A 23,568-nucleotide genomic window follows, 5' to 3' on the forward strand; every position below is an offset into this window, starting at 1 on the left:
GGCGGGAAGGGCGTGCGCGGAGGACACGGGAGGCGTCGCCCAGCCGCGCCGGAATCTGACCGGTGCGGGGCCGTAGGACCTGGAGGGGAAGGCAGTCGGGGCGCCCGGCGAGCAGCCGCGCCCATGGGCCGTGCAGACCCGGCCCGGAGCGCCCCTGGCCGCGCAGCTCAAGGCTCGAGCTTCCCGGGCGCGACTCGGCTGCCCGTGCAGGGCTAGCGGGCTGGGCGCGCAGGGCTGGGCGGGCGGGGAGCCAAGGCCCCGGGGGCGCGGGGGCGCACGGCCGCCCGCCGCCTGCAGGGGGCCCGCGCCGGGTGTCAGCGCCCGGAGGCGCCCAGGCCTCGGGGCTCGGGGCCGGACCCCAGGGACGCGAGCCCGGGCCTGGGGCTGATTGTGATTGGGTAAGTCTCTCTGGCCGGGAAGATGCGATGAACTTTCTGTCGTGTCATGTTTTTGTGCCATGTGTGCGAATTTTTTCCTGGCTGCAAAGCTGGAATCCATCGGGTCTGTGTCCCCGCATCCATTCATGAAATCTCTCGCGCTGACATCATCCGGCTTTCCCAGGCGAAGCTGCTCACTTGCACCGAGAGGCATCCGTCTCGTCTGAGATGACAGGTTCTCCACCAGTCCCAGAGCCCCGGCAGCTTCTAGGATGTGCTTGTATTAAGTCTGGGCGGCGCTGGTGTTTTTTGGGAAGAGGGGAGGGGCTTCGTGAAAGCCAGTCCACCCAGAAAACCATCGTGCATTTCAGCGCTTTCAGAATACAAGTGTTCATTTCGAGCAATGCTTTTAAGCAGAAATACAGAATTTTGGAAGCTTCGATCACTGTTTAATATTGAATGTCTACAAGGCAAAATGGCAGAGGTTTGTGGGCTATCAAGAGGCAAATTTTAAAAAGTAAAAATAGATACTAGAGTCATTTGACACTGGAAATGAGTGACTCATGGAGATTGGGACTCAGGCTTCACTTTGATGCACTGACAAGTTAGGGCCGATATGTTCAACGGGTGCACTTCAGTCTGTCCTAAAACCCAGGTCCTGTTTCCAAATGAACAGCCTTAAATGTACCCATTAGCAGTTTTTTTTAAACATCTCTAAAATTTCAGCAGAATAGACAGGAACTAGTGTAAAATTTATATGTCTATGTATAACGTAATAAAAGCTTAATAGACATTCCACCGCTTTCAAGTTTTAAGGTATTTATTGGACACATCCTAAAAATCCTGTATACTTTTTTAGACGGTATCGTTTATGTAGGAATTGATAGTTCACAGGGAATTAAAAATGCTCAATGTCATTCATGAAATAACAGTACAATGATTGGTTAGGGGAGAGAAATGCAATATTCAAAGCAGATCATAAAAGGAAAACCCAAAGGCAAATTGTATAGATTCTGTTTTTAGTTAACAATGTCAGTAATTTGGGGTCCCTGGAAAGACATGCCGTTGGCCTGGGTCCAGGGAGCAGCTCTATCCCTATCTTCTTGGTGACCTTTGGTAGTCATTGCATCAACAGGCTCAAGTTCCTCTTTAGAATTTTTCTGAACCCTGTGGTCAAACGACCTCTCAAGTTCAAAAAGTTCCACAGAAATAGACTTTAGAAGGAGATACGGTGTTATATGAAGAGAGGAAGTAGTTCTTTCATTTTGTCAATCATTTTCTCAGGTTGGAAAGCCTGCCTCCTCTCCCGCCTCCTCCCCCCAAAAAAGGTGAATTTCCTGGAGGAAGAGATTATTGTTCATTGGAAACAAAACAAGCAGCCATGGGTCTGCTTAGTGAATTTTGTTTTCCAGTCGCACAAAAGGAGAGGAGGAGCTGAAAGCAAGAAACCATTTCATCTGGCCCTTTAGTTGTAAAAGTCGCTTTGGGAGAAGCAGTTACTCCAAGAGCTGTGAATTTTCTGTCTTTATACAGGATAAACAAATCTCCAGAAATGTCTTGAGCTGGGAGAGTATGTTTGGGTCTGGTCACAATGCACTCTTCTGCAGTAAGCATGAGTTTATGGAGAAAAAACATGTTCTTTGTTTGGCTCACTAATTTAATCTTTACCTATTGATTCTTCCAGCGAACATTGAGCATCTCTGTGTGACAGGCATTCTTTTAAGTCAGGTCTCACAACTGTAGGAAAACGTTGACGGTATTGTCTCTGTGTTACAGGTGCGTGTATGGGGTCCAGGAGAGGAGAAGCAACTTGGAGCGCATAGCCTGTCAGGGGCAGAGCAGGATTCTAACCAACCTTTGTTATTCTCATGCAGATTATTGCTTTAAGATTTTATTTATTTATTTGCCAGAGAGAGAGGGAGCACAAGTAGGCAGAGCGGCAGACAGAGGGAGAGGGAGAAGCAGACCCCTGCTGAGCAGGGAGCCCGATGCAGGACTTGATCCCAGGACCCCGAGATCATGACCTGAGTTGAAGGCCGGTGCTTAAGCGACTGAGCCCTCCAGGCGCCCCTCTTATACAGATTACTGCGAAGGAACATATTTTATTTTAATTCACCACCCTGAGGTTCCAAATTATCTCCCAGTAAGAAGCAGGTTAACTCATATGCTAGCATATATTTCTTAATGCTCAAAGCAACTCTTTTTGATGTAATTTTTAGTTGAATGTCCCTTTTTTATCATAAGTATTTTTGTTTATTTAAAGAGCTATTGAGTCGCATGGAAATGATAAGTAATTGGTGGTTTTGCAGCAAGTGAACAAGGCCAAGGTAAAGCCATTTATTAGCATAAAAGCTTGTCCTGTATTCTTTTCTCTTAGCACCTTTATCCTCAGAACTGCTCGATTGTACTTAAGACAGGTGAGCAATAAGGAGGGAAAAATATGCAATTCTGTTCTTTTCTCATACAAGACATATGTATGGAAGGCAGAGGCTCTTCCTAACCTCTGTAGTAATGAACTTGGTTTTCAAATTCCATTTGTTGTGGAGTACTATAGGGACATAACTAAGGGCAGAATTTATTCCCTGTATTAATATTTTTTAAAACTCCACTTATGTTCAGAAATACAGATGCTGGGGGTGCCTGGGTGGCACAGCGGTTAAGCGTCTGCCTTCCGGTCAGGGCGTGATCCTGGCGTTATGGGATCGAGCCCCACATCGGGCTCTTCCACTATGAGCCTGCTTCTTCCTCTCCCACTCCCCCTGCTGTGTTCCCTCTCTCGCTGGCTGTGTCTATCTCTGTCGAATAAATAAATAAAATCTTTAAAAAAAAAAATACAGATGCTGTAAATTAGGCACCATTTTAATTGATGACATAGCAAACTTTTTTAAACAAATGTTCCTGTGGTATCCCTGTTAGAAATATTGAAAGTTGCCATTTTTTTCCCCAAATCACGACCATATCTTCAGTTAATATAAAATATGTGTAATTTATATGGGAAAATATTATTTCCACAAAAAAATACAAGATGTTTACTGTTAAACATTAGGAAGCTACTTTGACAAAGAGGGAAGGAAATGTTTTAAGAGGTTCATTGAAAGGGCATTTTAATGATTAACACTAACTTTCCTACACCAGTCAGGCTCAGTAACTTATTTAAAGTTTAGAGATTTCTTCTGCGTTAGTTTTCCATTAATTTTAATATTTTAAAACTCTCTAGACATCAGGCTACAAACCAAACAACGGCGCCAAATTAAAATGAATTATTGTTTGTGTACATCAGTCATTATTTCAATTCTTCATGTGTTTAGTGATTAAAGAGCATTTAATATTTAATATATTTCAGAATTACTACAGAATTATCGATTTTTTTTCCAGGAAGGCTGGTTGCTTTTGTAATCACAAGGGCACTGGTCACTGGTTAAAGGACAAGTGGGACCTGAAATCCAGCTCATGTTGCATTTGCCTCAGAGTGACTCTGTGTCTGCCCAGAGTTTTGGGCAACTTTTACGAGTCTGGCTAAAGTCACAAAAAGTTGTTTTTTTGGTGTTTTGTTTTGTTTTGTTTAACTAAAGGGGCATGTAGGTTCATGGCAACCTTGTTCTAAGAAAAATAAGAATGGTAAGGTCCCAGGCCTCAGTTTCCTGAGGGTATATATTGTGTGTGTGTGTTTAGGGGGAGCATGGTAAGAGGAGAGGAGCAACTTTATGCAGAAGGACGTTTTAAAAGTTTTCATGAATAAAACTATGACATTAGAGATACTTTTCATATTTTATTTTATTTTTCAGGAGAGGACTGTTGGAAGGATCTGGAAAGCGAAGTTTGGCTGTGAAAAGCAAAGATCCTTTACCTACACATTTTACAAGCAATGTGCAGAAAGCCATTGATAAATACACCTGGTAAGAATGAACGTGGTGCATGCTTCTGATTGCAGAATCAAAACATGCCCATAATGAATATAGGAAGCGAAATCAGTGATTGGCCATGCATTTCTAAGAGTTAAAAAAAAATTTCATTTTTAGTCTAATGAAATGTTACATTGCATAAATGTTTTAAAGTCAGTTTTAAAATCAGCTCAGAGAAGCAAAACCACTTCTAGTTTAATCTCTTCCCAGGAAATGGTCTTTATGTGGCTTATGTTTGTCTCTGCAGTGATTCTGGGTCGTCATTTCGGTCAAGTGGCAGCCCCACGCCGGCCGGCGCCCGCAACTCTTGGTCTGGGTCTGGGACACAGAGTTCTACCACTGGCTTATCAACTGAGAGGAGCTCCATTTACTCTTGGAGAGATGACGTATGTCTCAGCCTCTTTTGTATAATTCCGTGATTACAATTTATAATGAAGTATTGTTTTCTTACTTTGCAATAATCCTTTTACCAATTATGAAAGCATTACCTATTACACACATACACATACAACCCTATGAACGTGTTTATGTGTCACACCATGGAAAAACTTAAAAATATAGGAAATTTCCCCCCGATATTCTAAATCAGATCTTTTACTTTCACCTCTCACCCTAGCAGAAGCTGCTAACTTCAACCCTTTTTCTGTTCTCTGTGGGAGTGGAATTCTTCGCTGTGTGGACCTGAGTCTCCAGCTCAGGTTTTTGGTGGGCATACTGCCAGCCGCTGTCTCCTGCCTCTTTATCCTCTCAAGTGCCCCTGAGAATAAGGACCCAGCCTTTTGTGAAGCCCTTGTGGCTGCATAAGGACCTCCGTCACCTCTGACTCTTGCTCTTTTTTGTTGGGTGTTCTGGTTTCTTTGCTGTCTTGAAAGCAGCTCGCCCCTTGGAAGGCACGCGTGGATCCACTTCCTTGGGTGGGGCCAGCAGTGTAATAGCTGGGCTCCTCACAGCAGCGGGAGGGGCACTGGAAGGAGTCCGCTCCAAACCACTCAGGCCTTTCCCAGCAAGATGGGCCGGGCTCACCTGTGATAAGCAGCCCCCACCCTCCCTCCCCTGCGTCTGCAGGTGGGAAGAAGGAGGAGGACCCTTGCTTTGTATGGTCCCAATTCTGCGATTCCTCCAGTACACGTTTTTATGTAATTCTCCAGGGAGATTCTTGTGCTTCCATTTATAGAACTGAAATGACTTCAGGCCCTACAATTGCTTTTCATTTAAAAACTTTAACTTTTTTGATAGGTAATATTTGCAAAAAGCAACAAAAGCCAAAAGAGAGAACATCGAAAGCAAGCCCTTTTACTCACCTCAACCACCTGGTCCCCTCCCCAGAGGCAAATAATATTAGTTTATTATTAGTTTTTACCCAATTTGCATCACAAAAGAGATCATTCAGCTCCCCTGCTGTCTGGGAATCTGGTTTAGTATCAGTTCAAGGGAAGATGCAAAACAAATATTGAGTCTCGTTCTACGCAAATCGGTGCAGTTTGACCATCTCAATCAGGTCGAGCAACCTGAATGTGCACCTTGTTGCTCTGAGAGATGGGTGAGATTTTAGGTTCACACAGCCCTAAAAGAAAGATAGCCAGGGGGCGCCTGGGTGGCGCAGTCGTTAAGCGTCTGCCTTCGGCTCAGGGCGTGATCCCGGCATTATGGGATCGAGCCCCACATCAGGCTCTTCCGCTATGAGCCTGCTTCTTCCTCTCCCTGCCCCTGCTTGTGTTCCCTCAAATTTAACAAATAAAAGTGAAGGGACAAAAAAAAAAAAAAAAAAAAGAAAGAAAGATAGCCAGGGCTCTTCATTAAAAGAAGGCAAATGGCCCTTCGCATAAAGGTCATTTTCCTTTTCAGTCATAGCATCAGAAGAAAATCTAGCCGGTATGTGGCAGCTGTGCTTGGCTGTGTCACGCTCAGCCATCTGAGGGACTTGTGTCCGTGTACATATATGTGCGTATATACATACAGATACGTAGGTGTGTGTACATGTGAGTGTATCAATGTCCGTCAATATGCATATATACCTGTGTAAAATTCCAAATAAGTCTCATAACGCATGTGGTAGAAATGATCGCTATTTAACAGCGAGGGTCACTGGTATGTCTGAGTGCAAAGTCCACATTCTTGTTATCATGTCGTAGTTTTTCCTATATAACAGGCACTTTAAATTTGTACGTGTTAATGACTAGGAAGGCTGTGTTTGTACAGCTTGTCGTCTTGTAACTAAATGTGCATTTCCATTTTAGGAGTTTGACAAAGCCAACGCACAGAAAGTCCAGCAGCTGTTCTGGGAGGTGGAGGAAATGTTATTTGAAGGGAAAGTAAGCCGTCAGACTCAGAATCTAGTGGCCGAATGCAGTGAGTGGGCAAGAAGATCCCTCCATCTGAGGTAGGGAAGTTGTTCGTAGTAACTCTCCGAAATGGATTCTGGAACCACCCACTCCTGGCCTGTTTAATACAGTTACTATATTTTGACTGAAAGCGATTGTCCTGTCAAAAAATGTATCCAGAACACGTCTTTACTAAGAAAGCACAGCCTTCGAAATGGTGCCTGAGGAAATATTGGGACATTCCAGATACTCAAGTGCGTCTTGCCTTGTGAGAAGCAAACTAGCTCACGTTCAGGAAGGCATTACATACGTAACACACTCTGGAGTGGTAGGAGTGATCCTTTAGCTGAATGTGAGCAACAGGTCCGTCGTCAGAGCTGAGGACAGTACTCGGGGTTGGGGTGGGGGAGGAACAGAGTAATTATTTGCCGAATGATTGGATAGATAAATCTTCCTAACTAACCAAGATTCCTTAAGTAGGAAGGATCACTAATTTTTTAAAAATCCCCCTGAAATTTTAATTTAATTAATTATTATTTTTTTAAATTTTTTTAAAAGATTTTATTTATTTATTTGACAGAGAGACAGCCAGCGAGAGAGGGAACACAGGCATGGGGAGTGGGAGAGGAAGAAGCAGGCTCCCAGCAGAGCAGGGAGCCTAATGCGGGGCTTGATCCCAGGCCTCGATCCCACGCCCTGAGCCAAAGGCAGAAGCTTAACTACTGAACCACCCAGGCGCCCCTAATTATCATTATTTTTAAATTTATCCTTTTTCAGTAGACTCTATGCCCAGTGCAGAGCCCAAAGTGGGTCTTGAACTCAGGACTCTGAGATCAAGACCTGAGCTGAAATCAAGAGTTGGATGCTTAACTGATCCAGGCGCTCCCCAGGATCGTTTGTTTTTTAATATCAAAGTTGGAGAATATAGATTGGGTCTGAAGGAAAGCTTTTCTTCTTTCAGTGATTCAACCAAACCCACTTAGGAGAAAAATCCATCTCTGTTATCAGAAGTCTCTCTGTATTACATCTGGGGAGAATAGATTAGAGCACTCATGCAAATGTAGATGGATTTTCTGGTTACCTCCACTAGGTAACTTAAAAAAAAAAACCTCAACTAAGTAGACTTTAAATCTTTCTATTCAGCCCTTCGTAAGCCCTCTGTCTTGAAGAGTTTAATACGTCCACCCGCTATGAATTGTGGATGCTCACTTTTCTAGGCATGGGGCACTTACCGAAAAGCCAGGAGCTCACACCTGCTCCTGGCCCTCTTGTCTTATGTAGTTAGGATAAAAATGAAGGAGGGGAGGGTGGGAAAAGAAAAGACTGCAAGGAACATAAGCCAGGCATATATATTTGTAGACTTTTAGTCATTATGTAGATATTAGTTCACAGTTTCAGAGAGCTCCTGTGTGCCCAGCATTACTCTACCTGTCTGAACCTAATACACGTTATCTCTAAACCACTCACCAGTCCTCCAGGTAACTATTGTTGTGTCTCGAGTACAAACAGCAAACAGATGAAATCAGTGGCTTAGAGGGCCTGAGAACTTTGCCTCAGATCTCTTCGTCAGTAGCAAGAACAGTGTGTCCCGCTCCCTCAAAGCCCGTGCTTTCTCTTCGACACCATTGTGCTTCTCACGTACCAGTATTTCCTTTATCACTTCATACACATGCCTTCAAAATACTGTGTCATCTGACTTTCAACATTGCAAAGCATTTTTCCTTTTTCCAATAAAGAATTCTTAGTAAGTTCCTTTTTTCCCTTGTTCTACCTTGCAGAGTATTAGGAAGACAGCTCATCGTGCCAACTGATGAAGGGTTCCAACATTTCCAGGGCAGCGAGCCTCGTTCTGTGGTCCACAAACCCTTCTCAGATGCCTGTGGACACAACCACAACAGCAGACAGTAGGTTCCTATAAGTTGCTTTTGAAAGTATTTTTAATTTCATTTTAGTTATACTTTTTTCAGGTCTGTCTTAGCCATGAGCCTCGGCTCCACTGATTGGAAACTTAGACTTCAGTGAAGGGCAGGTAGAGAGCGTTTTTTCTCCCAAGATGTTTCTGATTCTAGATTGATGATGATGATGGTGATGGAGAGTGTGTATAATACAGATAACAAGGAAGTTAACTCTTGAACTTTTGTTTCAAAGACTCTGAAAGGCTGGGCTACATGCAAAATCAAAAACTGACCCATGTGATGGATCCTAAGCTCCAACTCAATAGCAGAAGAAATAAAGTTCTGTGCCATTTTCTCCTGATAAGTCCCTCTATGCCAGTCACGCGTATTTGGGACTGTGCCATGACATTATTTTATATCAGCAAAGGGGATGCAAACTCATAGAGTAATTTTAGCATTTAAGAGGCCGTTAAAATTTTTAGTGATGCTTGTGTTAAAATGTTGCTTTTAAGGATATGATTTTATCAAATGTAATAGGCAATTTTTTTTTTGTCTGGGATTCTATACTTGATGGATAATTTAAAGACTCGCCAAAATCTTGCAAGCATTATATTCTTGACATTCTACAAACTCTCACGGAGGATCTGCTTCTCCCCATAGGTTGTGCGTCTCTGGCTCTCAAATACTCCCCGAGGTGTGCTCACCCCCTGCCCTGCCAGGCCCCGGAGGCCCAGGGGTTGCTGGCCTAACGGCAGTCTCACCCCAGGAAGAAGAGGTATATGACGTGGATGGAAAGATTGAAGAATATTTTGCTTTTGACAGAAAAGAAGAGTAAGTAGGATTTATTTGACATTGACTTAGTGTAATAATATTAATTTACTTGGCATTTATTTTGGTTATATGCTCTTTTAGTGTTTTCTATATTTTTCACTTGCCCAAAAGATTTTCCATTCTTTTGAGAATAATATACTCCCTAAAGCTTTAAATCCCTAGCAGCATATGTCTGTGCTAGATCAGTGCTTCCCAGCCCCTGCTTTGTTTTTTGGCAACATGGCACAGCTAGAAAACAAGAATCGTGTTCAGCATGCTGGTGAAAGTGGACAAGGCTCCTAGTGGCCTTCATTCCCTGAGGACTCCAGGCTGCCCTTCTGGAGGGCAAAGGGAAGGCCCAGTCTCTGCACTAAATACAGACTTGAATTGGTTCTTCGATAAAAGCTACAAATATTGAATAATAAAAAGTTGCCTGTGATTGAAAATGGGTACATCAAAAAGTAACAATGTGCTTTTTTAAAAAGAATGTTATGTTTATACATGCATAATGTACATGTGTGTGCATATTAGAGAGAGAGCCAGGTAAATAGACGATAGCAGTATTTTAACTTTAACCATTGATACTTTTAGTAATTACAGTGGGTTCTGTTCTTAGTGATGATGGGTGTCTTGAACAAAAATCAGCTCACCGCCATAGGATGTGGCGGAAACACGGACTTCCTCCCGTTTCTCCTCATGACTGCATCAAAGACGCGGTGGCCGCAGAAGTGTTTGATCACGTCTGGACAAGTGTGGTAGAGACATTGGAAGAGCTGATTAGAAAAAATTGGGAAGTTACACTCACAGGTACTTATTTGTAGCATTTGGTCCTAATGGAAAGAAAAAAAAACCCCTGTTACTCAGCTTTGTGTCTCCAGCCAGCTTGGCCACAACCTAGGATGTGGTCGAGTGAGAAGGGAAGCAGGTTTTCTCCCCTTATTCACGAGTGATCTTCAATCCCTTCAGAAAGGACATTATTATTTTTTGAGTCATAAAAATAGTATATATGTACTTTGGAACAATGACATAAAAATACACAAGAAAGAAGCTTAAAGTCACTTTAAAAAAATCTCTAGTAATAGGTTAACTTCTCTAATAATGGGAGATTGGTTTTTTAATTGTTTATGACGTTATTTGTAAAGCAAAACAGAAACAGATAATTTAATAATCACTTCATTTAACCTTATAAAATGTTCTCTTAACTACTTGAAATTGAGAAGAAACAAATCTTAGAAATGTCCGTGGTAGACCTTAATGGCTAATATTATGGAATCAATTTGTACAATAGGGTACTGCTCATGTTAATTTTTTTTTTTTTATGATTTTATTTATTTATTCGACAGAGATAGAGACAGCCAGAGAGAGAGAATACAAGCAGGGGGAGTGGGAGAGGAAGAAGCAGGCTCATAGCAGAAGAGCCTGATGTGGGGCTCGACCCCATAACGCCGGGATCACGCCCTGAGCCGAAGGCAGACGCTTAACCGCTGTGCCACCCAGGCGCCTCTGCTCATGTTAATTTAAATATACATTTTTTCCAACCAAAGGGATTAGTTGGGATATTGTAAAATACCAAGAATTTTTCTTGCCCCAGTGTATAATCCCTAGTTTTCTACCTACCACTGGAATGATAAGCATGTGTGTATGGAAAGCGTCACGTCAGCAAATGGCTCTGTGGGGTCTCTGCTCTGTGCGGGGTTCAGTGGCCATAGCAGAATGACAGTATCTCAAAAACAGAGATTCCCATTGAACAGTGAATTTTTTTTTTAAAGATTTTATTTATTTACTTGAGAGAGAGAGAGCACAAGCAGGGGGAGCAGCAGGCAGAGGGAGAAGCAGACTCCCCACTGGACAAGGAGCCCGATGCAGGACTCATTCCCAGGACTCTTGGGTCGTGACCCGAGCCGAAGGCAGCTGCTTAACCAGCTGAGCCACCCAGGTGTCCCAGAACAGTGAATTTTAAGTATATATATTCGATAACATGTTTCCTAATAATATTGATTTTTTTTTTTTGGTTGACACAGAAGGAAAGAAACAGAAAGAAAAATTGAAAGCAGCTGAGAATAAACCTGCACTGATACTCATTTCCCGTATTAACGCTGATGCACCAAGCGTTCCCCCGTCCAGAGGCTCTGAGGCCCGAAGCGTGTCCCTGGCTCCTCATCTTAATCCACCACAGGCAGGTGCTTTTCTGCTAGTGTCTCTCTTTCTTTCAGTATTTTTATCTCTGGCCTGTTTGTCAACATATATTCTATTATCGAGTATTTGATTCTGTTTGTCAATTAGACGAAAATTTAAAAATAACCTCTTCATGGCATAGTAGCATCACCGTATTCTACAGTAGAGTAGGGACACTCAGATCTGAGACTTTCCACCTGCTTGGAGCTGTAGAGCCGTTTCCATATTTTTAAAGAGAAAAAAATGCGTTTCCCGCACATTTCTAGCCAGTTAGAAGGTTACAGATGTGTTCCTGTCTTCCTACCAAAATGATAAAAAAATAATAAGTCAATGAGAGTATGTTGGGTTCATTTAACATTTATTGAGTTTGCATTAAGTGCACTGTGTTATGTGTTTTTTGTTTTGTTTTGTTTTTTGGGTTTTTTTTTTAAAGATTTTATTTATTTATTTAACAGAGATAGCCAGCGAGAGAGGGAACACAAGCAGGGGGAGTGGGAGAGGAAGAAGCAGGCTCATAGTGGAGGAGCCTGATGTGGGGCTTGATCCCATAACGCCGGGATCACGCCCTGAGCCGAAGGCAGGCGCTTAACCGCTGTGCCACCCAGGCGCCCCACTGTGTTAGGTGTTTTGAGGAGATACATAGATGAACAAAGCATGGTCCCCGATCTGTAAAAGGAAAAGCATAACACAAATCACATACGATGCACTGTGTGAGCCATGTGCCAGACGAGGCCTCAGGAGAATAAAGGAGAGAACGATTCATCTTGACTAGGGCTTGAGTCTTGATCTTTTAGGCTGGAGGTGAAAATTGAGCAGAAACATGAAGAAATGAGTAGGACTTGCATGGGTAGGAAGTCTGTGTGGGTCATTTCAAGCCAAGCAGAGGCATGGAGGAATGAAGAGCGGTGTATTTGGAGAACTAGGATTGGGCAGAGTGGGGTTAGAGGCGAGGATGCTGGGACCAGCAGGGACATTGTACCAAGATGAGGGCAATGAGAGTCAGGAACCGAGGGGGGGATTATGTGGGACATGTTGTTCAACTTTTCTAATGTTGAGTTTCCTTTATCTAGAGAATGATGTCCAAGGTAGTGTTGTGAGGACAGAATCATGTAAATAGGTGAGAGCTCCGAACACAGAACCTGGTTCATGCTAAGCACTCAATACATTTTTCTCAAATTGCTTCCTTAGTCAAAGATCTGGTGGCGGGTGAGGCTGAAAGCCGAGCTCCTTCATGGGAGACCTTCAGTAGTGCTAAGGAGCTTAGACTTTATGTTTTGCACAGCTCCTCTTGTGGGGGGAACAGAGAAAAAAGATAGGACAGGATTCCTGGTCTTGATGTACATGCAGTTTAGCTGGAGGGAGACAAGCCACGCCAAACTCTAGGTCCCCGCACGCAACATGAGGCAGTCAGCAGATGGTAGAGCGGATGAGAGTTTGAGCTGTAGGACTCTACCAGTATAGGGTCCCGCGTCACAATCTATTAGCTCTGTGATCGTGCACCAGTCCCTCAAAGCCTTCGTCTCATTATCTATGGGGTCTGTGAGTCAGGAAGCCGTGAGAAGTAAAGGAAATAAGGCATGTAGTGCAACATGTAGTGTAGAGAAGGCAGTCAGTAGACACTAGCTTGCGTCACAGCCAGATGCGAATCGTATGTTATATCCCACCATAGCCCAGCCCAGCCTATGTCGAAATTTGATGTTCTTTAGCTCATAAATGCCATGGGATTCAGAGGAAAAGTAGCATCCCTCCATAAGGTAGAGTGATCCGTGAACTGAATCCTAAATGGTAGGTAAGATTTAGTAAGGCTGAAAGGAAACGGGAAGTCCTTCAAGGCAGAGGCAGGAGCACGCACCGAGCTAGGAGCACATAAATGGGTGATCTTCGCAAGATTGGGAGAACACAGAAGAGTGTGTGAGGTCCTAGGAGGCAGAAGTTTAAAATAGGAATGTCTCATAGGATTGTTGTACTCTGTAGCGTAAGGGCTTTACAGTAAGCCTTCTTTGCTTTTGCTGTTCAAAACAAACTTTCAGAACTGCTACCATTTATTGTATTTTTTGGTCTTTTGAAACTGCTCAGGCAGGTTCAATAGTGTTTCCCACTTTGCATATTCAATATGCAGCACGAATCACATAAAAATGGGCAGCTGGTGACAACATGGAAAAGAATCCTTAAGCATTAGGCAATATAAGTAAATTTGAGAAATATGGAAATTTTTAAGTCTAAAGGGTTTTCTACAAATATTTTCTTTTTATAACTTTTAATGGGTTTTGAAAATGTTTTTTAAGCTAATTTGTTGTTTTCACTTGGATCAATGTTAAAGGAAAATGAATGGACAACAAAGTTGAAAGTAAAAATGAAATATTATTAGAGCCTGTTTTGAAATAGTCAGAGCATCCTAACGGTAATTACAACAGGTCTTAATTTATTCCTCTAACTTCTTTTTAAATATTCAACATCGGGAAAATGTGATTGTAGTTGCTACATCTATTCTCAAACTAGAATACAATTCTAGTTTCAGAAGTCCTGTTTCCCTGAATCTAAATGTTGTTTTCCGTCCTAGTTGGTGGTATCATGGGACCAGATAGGGAATTCATGATTATTTACCCTCACTTCATGCTTCCACCAGTGTTATCTAATTTAATTCTCATACAAAGTATGTATCATTATCCTCAATTTAAAGATTAGGAAATTAAGACTCCAAGAACAAAGTAATCTTTCCAAGACCATCTACCAGGAAGCGGTTAGAACGGGGATTCAAATGTAAGCCTTCAAGATCTGGGGTTCGGGTTTCTTCCCAGGCTATTGTGTGGCTCCCAGGGCAGCTGATGGGGCCAGCTTGCAAAGAACAGGGTAGAAGAAGGGACCCGAAGCAACAGCACAATTAGGAGTTGGGGTACCCTTTCTTTGCTTCTCCGGATTCTGTCTCTACCTCCCTCCCCCTGGCGTGCCTGGAGGCTGGTGCACGCTGGCTGTACGGTGGGCTCCCTTGCCCTGCAGCTCTCAGAGCTCAGAGCAGGGGAAGAGTATGGCAGGACTTTGTTTACTCCTGGGCTCTCAGCCATCTCAGTGATTGGTGGCATTTCCCCAAGCAGCTACCCTGTCCACAGCCCAGAAACTTTTCCTCCACTTCCTGCTGCTCCAGGCCTGCCTGTGGTAATGTGTCCCTACTGTTACGTTGTTATATTGCCTGGGGGGAATTAAGCCAGTCCTTGTTAATTTCTCTTCCCACATCTTTACAAAATATCATTCGTGTTACATTTTTCCCTCAAATTAGCCAGTTGGAGTGAGCCATTTGTTTCCCACTGACTCCTGACAGGCACCAGTAATCATAATAGCACTGGTTGCTTTTTAATTTGTATTGTTTTTACCTTTCTCAGATTCATCGCTTCTCCAACAATTTTTATAATGATTTGAGTGGTGTGATGACAATTCAAGCAAAGCCACTGCAGCAGAGACCCACCTATTTTGCAGATAGAACGCAAACACAGTACGTATAGGAAATAATGACCCCGCCTCTTCTGTATGCTGGACACACTTGCACAATGAAGACTGCAAGGATGTGGGCTAACGAGCATCCTGGTTAACCCCATACATGCTAGGTGCACCTGAACCCGTTCCAGGAAGGAGACAGCCACGCGTGAGAATAAAAACACACTGTCCTAATATCAACCACGAGATGATCACCGTTCGGTTAGGGCAGATAGATAAGGGGAAGAGAGCTGTGAATTCTCAAACTTGTGAGCTAAACTGTAGGATTACAATCAGTGACAACTTTAGATTCCCGAACCGCCCCCCCCCCCGCCCCGCCCCGCCGTGGAAGATTCTTGGTTGAAACAGAAATCGGGGGCGCCTGGGTGGCACAGCGGTTAAAGCGTCTGCCTTCGGCTCAGGGCGTGATCCCGGCGTTCCGGGTTCGAGCCCCACGTCAGGCTCCTCCTCTATGAGCCTGCTTCTTCCTCTCCCACTCCCCCTGCTTGTGTTCCCTCTCTCACTGGCTGTCTCTATCTCTGTCAAATAAATAAATAAAAAATCTTAAAAAAAAAGAAACAGAAATCGAATTGGAAATGATAGCCTCTCTATTCATTCAGCTGATACTTAGGATTATCTTCCTGAGCAGACACTGTTCTAGGCGATGCCCAGTAATGGACACATGTGTCTGCGCCCTGTTCTCTGACACTTACATCTGAGTAATCAGCTTGACTTCCACCCCCAGGAATGAGCAAGAGGACAGATCGTTGGGGGCAGGGCCTGGCACCCTTTCTCTGGCACGGCACCGCCTCGCACGAACGTCCGATGCCCGCATACTGCACACTTGTGAGAGGAGAACACCTGCGTACACGAGGCTGCCTTCCCTGACTTCAGACTCACAGAGGATGAAAACCCCCAATGTGTACAGCGATGAAGTTCTTAGGGGAACAAAACTGTAAGTCCTGTCTCTCTCACAGAGGACGGAGACGCTTGCCGGTTAGGGCTTATGGATTCATGTGCAGGAAGCATCCTCTGTCAGACTTTATGTGGCCACTTCCCAAGTAGTTCATGAGTTTGAATATCGCACACGAGTTGGGTTCCAGTAGTCGAGCTGGCTGCGTGCTGGCGTGTAAAGTCAGGCAGGGTACCCATAGCCGTGCAGCAAAACGCAGCTGCGATGGGGAGGTGCTCTTGGCTGTGTATTCAGTGGCCTCATCTGTAAAGCTAATAGTTAGCTAATGCTTTCAAATTACGTAATTAATTCTTTCTCATTATGGGGTTCAAAAAAATTAATGTGCATAAAATACTATACCGATAAAAGGGACATATATAACTATTAGTTTTTTGTTTGTTTCAAATATTTAAATTCTAGTTAGTTAACACGTAGTGTGATATTGGTTTCAGAAGTAGTATAACTGTTAGTTTTTATTTACCTCTAAGGCTGTGTTTTGCTCCACGTGCAGAGTTTCAGAAAAGCTTTTGACCTTAGGGTCAACTTCAGATCATTGCCTTGCTAGAAGGGACTTTGTCCCCTCCTTTGCTGCAGAACTACGAAGGAGCAATCCAGCTTTCTCACTAATAAGGGCCGGGGTTTATTGGGTGCATTCTGTTACCAGCACCAGCTAAAGGAGTCACATTTATTATCTTATTTATTCCCCGCCACAAATCTTTTGAGTTGGTCCTCGTAGTATCCCAGACCCAGGGTGAGGAGACAGAGGCTGAGAGAAGTAGCACCACCTGCCAAAGATGATCCCAGGAGGGAGAGGCAGAGCTGGGACTCCCCACAGTGCTGTCAGCTTTGGGGACCACCTCCCGGAGCCCTGGGGCCACCCGCCTCCTGGGGTGAGGGAGCCCCTGTTTAAGGGGCTGCCCTAGGCTCCCCCTTGCAGGGGTGGGAGGCACGAGCAGCCACCAGGGCTTAACAAGGAACTGGATATTTCGGGATGCATTCCACAGTGCCAGGCCACATTTGGTTTTTTGATGGGTCACTGTTTCTTTCACAGTCTGGAACTGATATTCCCAGTGTTATTTGGGGTACTCGGGTTATCGGAGCAGTCTGCTCTGGCCGTTCTTCCAAGAGCTTCCCCCTCCTCCGTTCTCACTGTGGCCGCCTGGGACCCCTCAGCCCCTGCCAGTGTGGCTAGCAACTCACTGGCCCTCTCCTCCTCCTCCTCCCAGCCCACCTGGGCTCCACCGTCAGGCTTTCGTCCCAAACCTTTTCTATTTTCTATTGAAATAAGTCAGATGCCTCCAACGGTCCATTCCCTTCATGTTCTGGCCCCTCCCTGTCTGTAGACCTGTGTTTTTCAACTTTTTTGTTGTAACTGCCATACTAAGGAGCCCTTTTAGACTAGTTTTCCTAATTCCTCCCCCACCCGTGGAATTTTAATGCCACAAATATACTGCACAGTCTAGGTACTGTTCTTTATATCTGTGTTTTATGCATAAAAAGAACAAGGGGGTTTTGGGGGGGGGGTTCTTTTTCAGTCCCAACAACAACTAATGTTTGCCCCTTGGGGTCAATGTCGCCATCTTGGATTCTGCATACCTGTATCTTCCCGTTACTTCTCCTCACCCACCTTGACCAGGGGCAGCCTTATCGTTTCTCTGACCCACAAACAGACCAGCTGTGCGTGGTCTGACTTCCATGATTTTGTTCATGCTCTTTCACTTTTATTAAAATAACATTTTTTTTTAACTATCAAAGTACGACAAGTTCTCTGTGGAATATTAGAACAATACCAAAAATATGAGTAGGTATCAAAGACCCTCTGTATGCCCAACACATAGAAATATAAAAATGATAACTTGGTAAGTTTACCACCAATTTTGTCTGTGGTTATGTTTCTTCTTTTCTCTTCTTTCCTGCATCTTTTCTCGAATACTATATTATTCTACTATTGTAGCACTTTTTCATATGATTTTTTCACTTAATGTTATTCATATTTTCCATGTTGTTAAACATTTCTGAAAGCGTGACTTTAATGACTAGAAAATAACAAATGGGTATGTGATAATCTAGTATTTCCCATCATGGAAACTTTTCATTCCTTCTGTATTTTCACTCTTATAATGTACAGTGAATATCATTTTATATAAATCTTTTTTAAAGTTTTATTAAATTCCAGCTAGTTAACCTACAGTGTAGTATTAGTTTTGGGTGTACAATATCATTTTATATAAATCTTAGTAAGGAAGACTTTAAATTGTGTCCTGGTAGTACAGTCCTAGAAGTAAAGCTACTAGATCAAAGGTTATGGATATTTTTAAGACTCTCGAAATATTTTTCCAAAGTTGTTCCCAGAATGGTTCTAACAATTTATAATCCCACTGGCAGGACACAAGACTCCTTCCTTACAGTGTCTAAACTATGGGTAGTATATGTATTTTAAAACATCATAGGTCAAAAGGTCATATTTTAATTTTCATAAGTTTATCATTCATGAATAAATGAATTAGAATCTTATTCTAGAATATCCATCTTTATTCTTGTACATGAACCAGACAATGTTTCAATGTCGGCATCTGGTAGGGAATGTCTGTTGTCATTATTCTTCTTTTATTGACATTTCCTCCCCTTTCCTGACAAACTTTATGATCTGGTTGTCAAATTCAAAAACGAAAAGTACATTGAACCTCATAGCTTTAAATCTATTAAAAATGTAGGGATAACTAACTGACATTGTCACAGTAGTTAGTTTTCCCATCAAAGGACATATTTTAGGGCACCTGGGTGGCTCAGTCAAGCGTCTGCCTTTGGCTCAGGTCATGATCTGGGGTCCTGGGATCGAGCCCCGCATCAGGCTCCCTGCTCAGTGGGGAGCCTGCTTCTCCCTCTGCCCCTCCCCCAGCTCATGCTCCCTCTCTCTTTCTCTCTCTCTCAAATAAGTGAATAACATTTTTTAAAAAGGACATATTTTGCCCCTCCTTTTAATGACCTTACATAAAGTTTTATAGTTTTCCTCATCGAGGCTCTGCACCTTTGTAATTAATTTTATACTTCATTGATCACTCCAGTCCCTGAATTTCTACTTCTCTTTAGAATCTTTCACTGTGGCCTTTTGTTACCTAAACTGATTGCATTGTTGTCTAATTCCTCCGTGGCTTTTCATCGTGTGTTCAGGAACCTGTAAGCACATTAAGGGGAGGAACTAGCTCTTGCTCCGTGCGTGTCCTGCGAGGCGCTGGGCAGCCGAGCAGAGGGGCAGCTTCGGGGTGAGGTCCGGCCCCCTCTGTCTGCACTGGCAGCTCAGTCCACGTTGCTGTGTTCACAGGCAAACTGGCGTGGACCGTGTGTCCTCCCCACCGGTTCCGGCCTCCCGGAGCAGGTTACCCCCCATAGGCTCAGAGCTGGGTGAGCAGAATACAGCAGTTCCTGCATCTCGACCTGTTTCTGTAAGTGCACCATGTACACTGTCTACTGGAAAACAGACAAATAAGCAGAATATAATTTTGGCCCTTCCCAACGAGCTCAGGGACATCAGATGTCTCCATAGCTGCTTCCTGAAAGGAACTGGCCAGCAACACGGGACAGGAGGTGGGAGAGTTAATGCACCGTTTCGTGAAGTACAAACATGGTCTGAACTCAGTCAGCAAGTCCAGGTGTCACGGAACATGTGATAGTCAGGCTGACAGAGGGGAGGAAGGGCATGGAGGTCAGGTCAGGAGACGGGGAGATCTGTGTTTGAAACCCACCACGCAAACTCTGACTGGGCAGACGTTACTCTCCTTGCGCCTTCATTTTCGCACTCGTACAGGGCCAGAGTGATTCCGTCCTCAAAGAATTGTTGTAAGGGTGAAATGAATGTAAAGATGGTCACGGATGCCTGCATAAAGCTAGAACCGTTTCTCGAGAGACAGGGGTTGCAGAGTGGTGATGAGTTGCACAGTTAGCATGTTGTGGCTTAGTCAAGTCATAAAAGGAGGCAAACATCGCATTAAAAAAAAAAAGTCTGATGCTTCACAAATGCAAAATTACATGGCTATTATAATTTAATAGTAAGAATTTTAGGTGGTTAAGGTTTTGAATCCATGTTTATCTATGGGGACACTACCATTTTATCAGGTTATATAATAAAATTACGTGATTAAAATATATATTGGTATTTATGTTCGATGGACCTTATACCTTGCAGCGTCTAAATAAAAGTTTCAAATTAGCGAGTGAATGATTGAGCACATAGAGATCTTCTTTTACCTTTTTAAAGAATTGCATTTACCTTAAACCAGAACATATTATCTTCCATCCAGTACAGAGGGAAGCATCCACAAAACCGCGTGCTAAGCGCGATTCCTGACAGTTTAGAGCGATCGCCTCTTCGAGAAAGATCTCTGACGATAGAACACTTTTCAAGACCCAGCACCACCCATGCATTTCGCGTAGGTTGCCTGTTAACCATAAACGTGATATTTAAAAGTGTCTGAAGCAATAAAACTCATCCCTCGTTTTATTTTTCTTCCAACAGTTAGATACTCCTCGAAAAGGTTCATTGACACTGATGGAATTTGCTGGCCACACTTGGACAGGTCAGAGTTTCTTCACAGGTCAGTTTTCCCCACAAATAAATAAAATGATGTAATATGTGAGGTTTCAAGTTCTGGAAAGAGAATTAAGGATTATCTGCCTTAACAGGACTATTTTGACCCCATAGGAGGAAATACCAAGTGTTTGTCCTCTGGCCAGTCACAGTCTCTACAAAGAGCAAAACTGCAAAGATAAGCATTTACCTGCTGTTCGGTGTAAAGGGGGGAAATGCCCAAACGATCTTCATTAAATTGGGGCCTCACTCTCGGGAAAAGGAACATTCTGTCTCATGAGTCTTACGAGAAATCAGTGTCTCTCTCTGCAGTACAGTTTTCATATTTTCCACGAAACCCTACTCTTAGCTCTGTGAATATCTAATTTAAAAAATACTTCATAAAATTAATACAAATATTCTAATTATTTTTTATAATGGAGGGTTTTACAGATAAATACTTATTTTTACCCCAGTAGCTATTTGGAGGGTAAAGTTTCTAGTCTGAATTTAGGCCAATGATGTTTTAGTTTTCAAAACTGTTGCCAGCATTTTTGTTTAAGGAGGCAACACAGTGTGGTCATGGTTTGTGCCCCCCTGGAATGAAATGCCTGCTTTCCATCCTGCTCACCGAGCTCTCTTAGCAGAGCCTCAACCCCTCTGGGCCTCAGTTTTCTCTTTAATTATAGGCTGGGTGGATAAAACCATCATTGAGAAAACGTATGCAAAGGACCTAGCTAGATTCCAGGCATCTATTGTTTGTTCAAAAATTATGAATAATTTGTATTATAGATAATCTGAAACATAAAAGATAATTCGCTGTTCTAAGGCAAATGCTATAATTTAAAAATAAATCTCGTAAAATGGAAGCATTGGGACAACATCGCAATTTTATCACTGTTTACACCAGCCCTTCCGTGGTTCTGTAGTGTAGGGCTGTCCAAGATTCTTAAGCCCTTTACAATTTTTCTCCTGTGCAAATAGCCCTGAGCTGCTCGCCTTCCTGTTGCTTCTCCGTATATTCCCTGGCAGCCTCGCTCTCACTGTCAGTGACAGTAGTGCTTTCTCTGAAAGGCAGCCACGCCCTGTTATCAAGTTATTGCTCTGACCTGTAGATGGTGGGAGGAAAGTAAGCATCAAAGTGTGTTTATTAATAAATAACAGCGTGCCAAGTGCTCGCTCTGGGCCAGGTTCCGTGCGGAGCCCAGCATTCAAACACCAAGGACGCTTTGGTCTGTGCCTCAAGGAGCACTCAGTGTAGCGGGGAAGATGGAAGGGACCACGAGAGAGGTGTGAGCAGGACCACCAGCTGGATATGCAGATGGGTAAACGGACAGAGAGGCTTCCCACAGGAGCCATGAGCCATGCCACGCGGGGTGAGCGTCCCGTGGCACGAGAGAGAGAGAGGGAGGGAGAGAGAGAGATTCCATGGATGGCCAGGAGACCGCGGTGCTGGAAGAGAGAGCTCGCGGAATTCTGATGATTCCGTTCTGGCGATGTTGACCGCAGCGTGCTAGATGGAGCTACTGGTTTGTTGGGCACGCAGGGTTAGAGGTCCGGAGAGGGAACTGGGCTCTGAATTTGTTTTAAATCTGCACACTTAATTTCCCCCATTACTGTCAGTATATTCTCTTACCAATAATTTTGTGACTATCGTTATAGATGGTCAGAAGCCTTTTTCATTTCTATAGGAGTAACTGAGGGTACATGACAGAGATATTCCTCTATTTCTAAGCATTTATTTTCTTTCCCTCTGACAAGCAGGCGTGTAATCTCGTTCTTAACCTTTGCTTCCAGGTCAGAAAGCAGCAGCTATTAACTTATCGATGTTTGTTCTGTGGAAGAAAAAAAAGAAAAAAGAAGCTGTGGGAAGGATCTCTTCAGGCAGCTGACATTGTTTCTGCCCCCATGAAGTAGTAGGGCCGCCAGAGCTAACCACTCAACTTCCTGGACCTTAGGGATCCACCTCTGGGTAGAAAGTTCTAGCACACCCACCAGCTCTGGGAGGACAAGGGCCAGCATCCAGGCTTAGTGGAGGGGGAGCCCCCCTCCTCCCCCTCAGGACCCCAAATGGTAGTTTTTGCATATTTCCTGGTTTATGTAAAAGTGACATGAAAATGTATTTTTTCTTTTTTAAAAATACCATCTGCATGGAATCCTTTTGTGAGCTGGAAATATTAATATTTTAATGAGAGTTACTTTTTGATTGGTGTTTCAGGTTCACAATATCCGCCTAAATCTTTTCAAAGGACAACTCTGACTACAAGAAGGAGATTCCAAGTGGCATCTTGATGGACCTTGAACTTCAAAGCCTCAGCATACCATTTACCACTTGAAAAATGGAAGAACAAGTATTATACTATGTATGTCTGACAGTGAAATGTGAGCCTGTCTGAGAGAAATGCTAACAAATAAACAACTTAATTTTGAACATTTGCATTGCAAAGAGAATACAAGTCAAATTCACCAACGTTCTTTACTGGAAGCATTCCAATAACGGTTCTTTAGGCTTTGCTCAGAAGAATCTGATTTGTGTTTATCACCCATCATTTTATCAATTATACACAGACACACACATAATTAGTGTATGTATTCGCACACTACTTAACAACGTGAGAGGTTATTATCTAGGACTATGCCGTTTTGTAACGTGTGTCTTGACATGTGTTTTGTGTCTCATTCTGTCTGATCCATCAAAACCCTGGTCGCTAGTAGATACCACTCCCTTCTCTAGCAAGCAGCAAAGCCATCTTTGGTACAGTAAGATGATCCTAGCCGTTGTGCGGACGTTCTTATACCTTTTTTAAAAAAGTGCTTTAGTCATGAGCCTCTTTGAGGAATGTCAGGGGTTCTCTCCTGAGCCAGTTTTGTTTTACTAGTTTTCATGCTCAAACTCAGTTTATTCAAAAGTAGCCCAAACGTAGTGATTTTTAAAGCTGAATATAAACATAATTAAAATATATTGCGCATGGTTTCCTCTTTGTTGTCCACAGGTGAAGGTGTTCACCACTGGAGGGAAGGCTTCAGCAGCCTCTTCCTTGTTTGATCACAGTGTGACCTTTGCTCAGATGTCACCTTTGCCAGAAAGCACTTCCGATCCCTCT

General features: G+C 43.3%; 1 protein-coding gene across 2 annotated transcripts; it reads left to right on the forward strand.

The window, feature by feature from the left end:
* Positions 1–310: 310 nt before the first annotated feature.
* FAM149A (family with sequence similarity 149 member A) lies at positions 311–22,895 on the forward strand. Of its 2 annotated transcripts, XM_008710464.2 has the most exons (14): positions 311–398; positions 4,163–4,273; positions 4,527–4,665; positions 6,517–6,659; positions 8,379–8,504; positions 9,156–9,326; positions 9,922–10,112; positions 11,327–11,481; positions 14,858–14,967; positions 15,694–15,903; positions 19,223–19,343; positions 20,199–20,327; positions 20,414–20,492; positions 22,683–22,895. In XM_008710464.2, exons 4-14 carry the CDS (start codon positions 6,574–6,576, stop codon positions 22,754–22,756), a joined length of 1,452 nt encoding a protein of 483 aa, XP_008708686.1. In that variant the 5' UTR covers positions 311–398; positions 4,163–4,273; positions 4,527–4,665; positions 6,517–6,573; the 3' UTR covers positions 22,757–22,895. The 2 variants fall into 2 exon arrangements, with proteins under 2 accessions (XP_008708686.1, XP_040499331.1); XM_040643397.1 differs by lacking the exon at positions 6,517–6,659.
* The last annotated feature ends 673 nt before the right edge of the window (positions 22,896–23,568 follow it).

The sequence above is a fragment of the Ursus maritimus genome, unplaced genomic scaffold (assembly GCF_017311325.1).
Source record: "Ursus maritimus isolate PB19 unplaced genomic scaffold, ASM1731132v1 scaffold_28, whole genome shotgun sequence".
Lineage (NCBI taxonomy): Eukaryota > Metazoa > Chordata > Mammalia > Carnivora > Ursidae > Ursus > Ursus maritimus.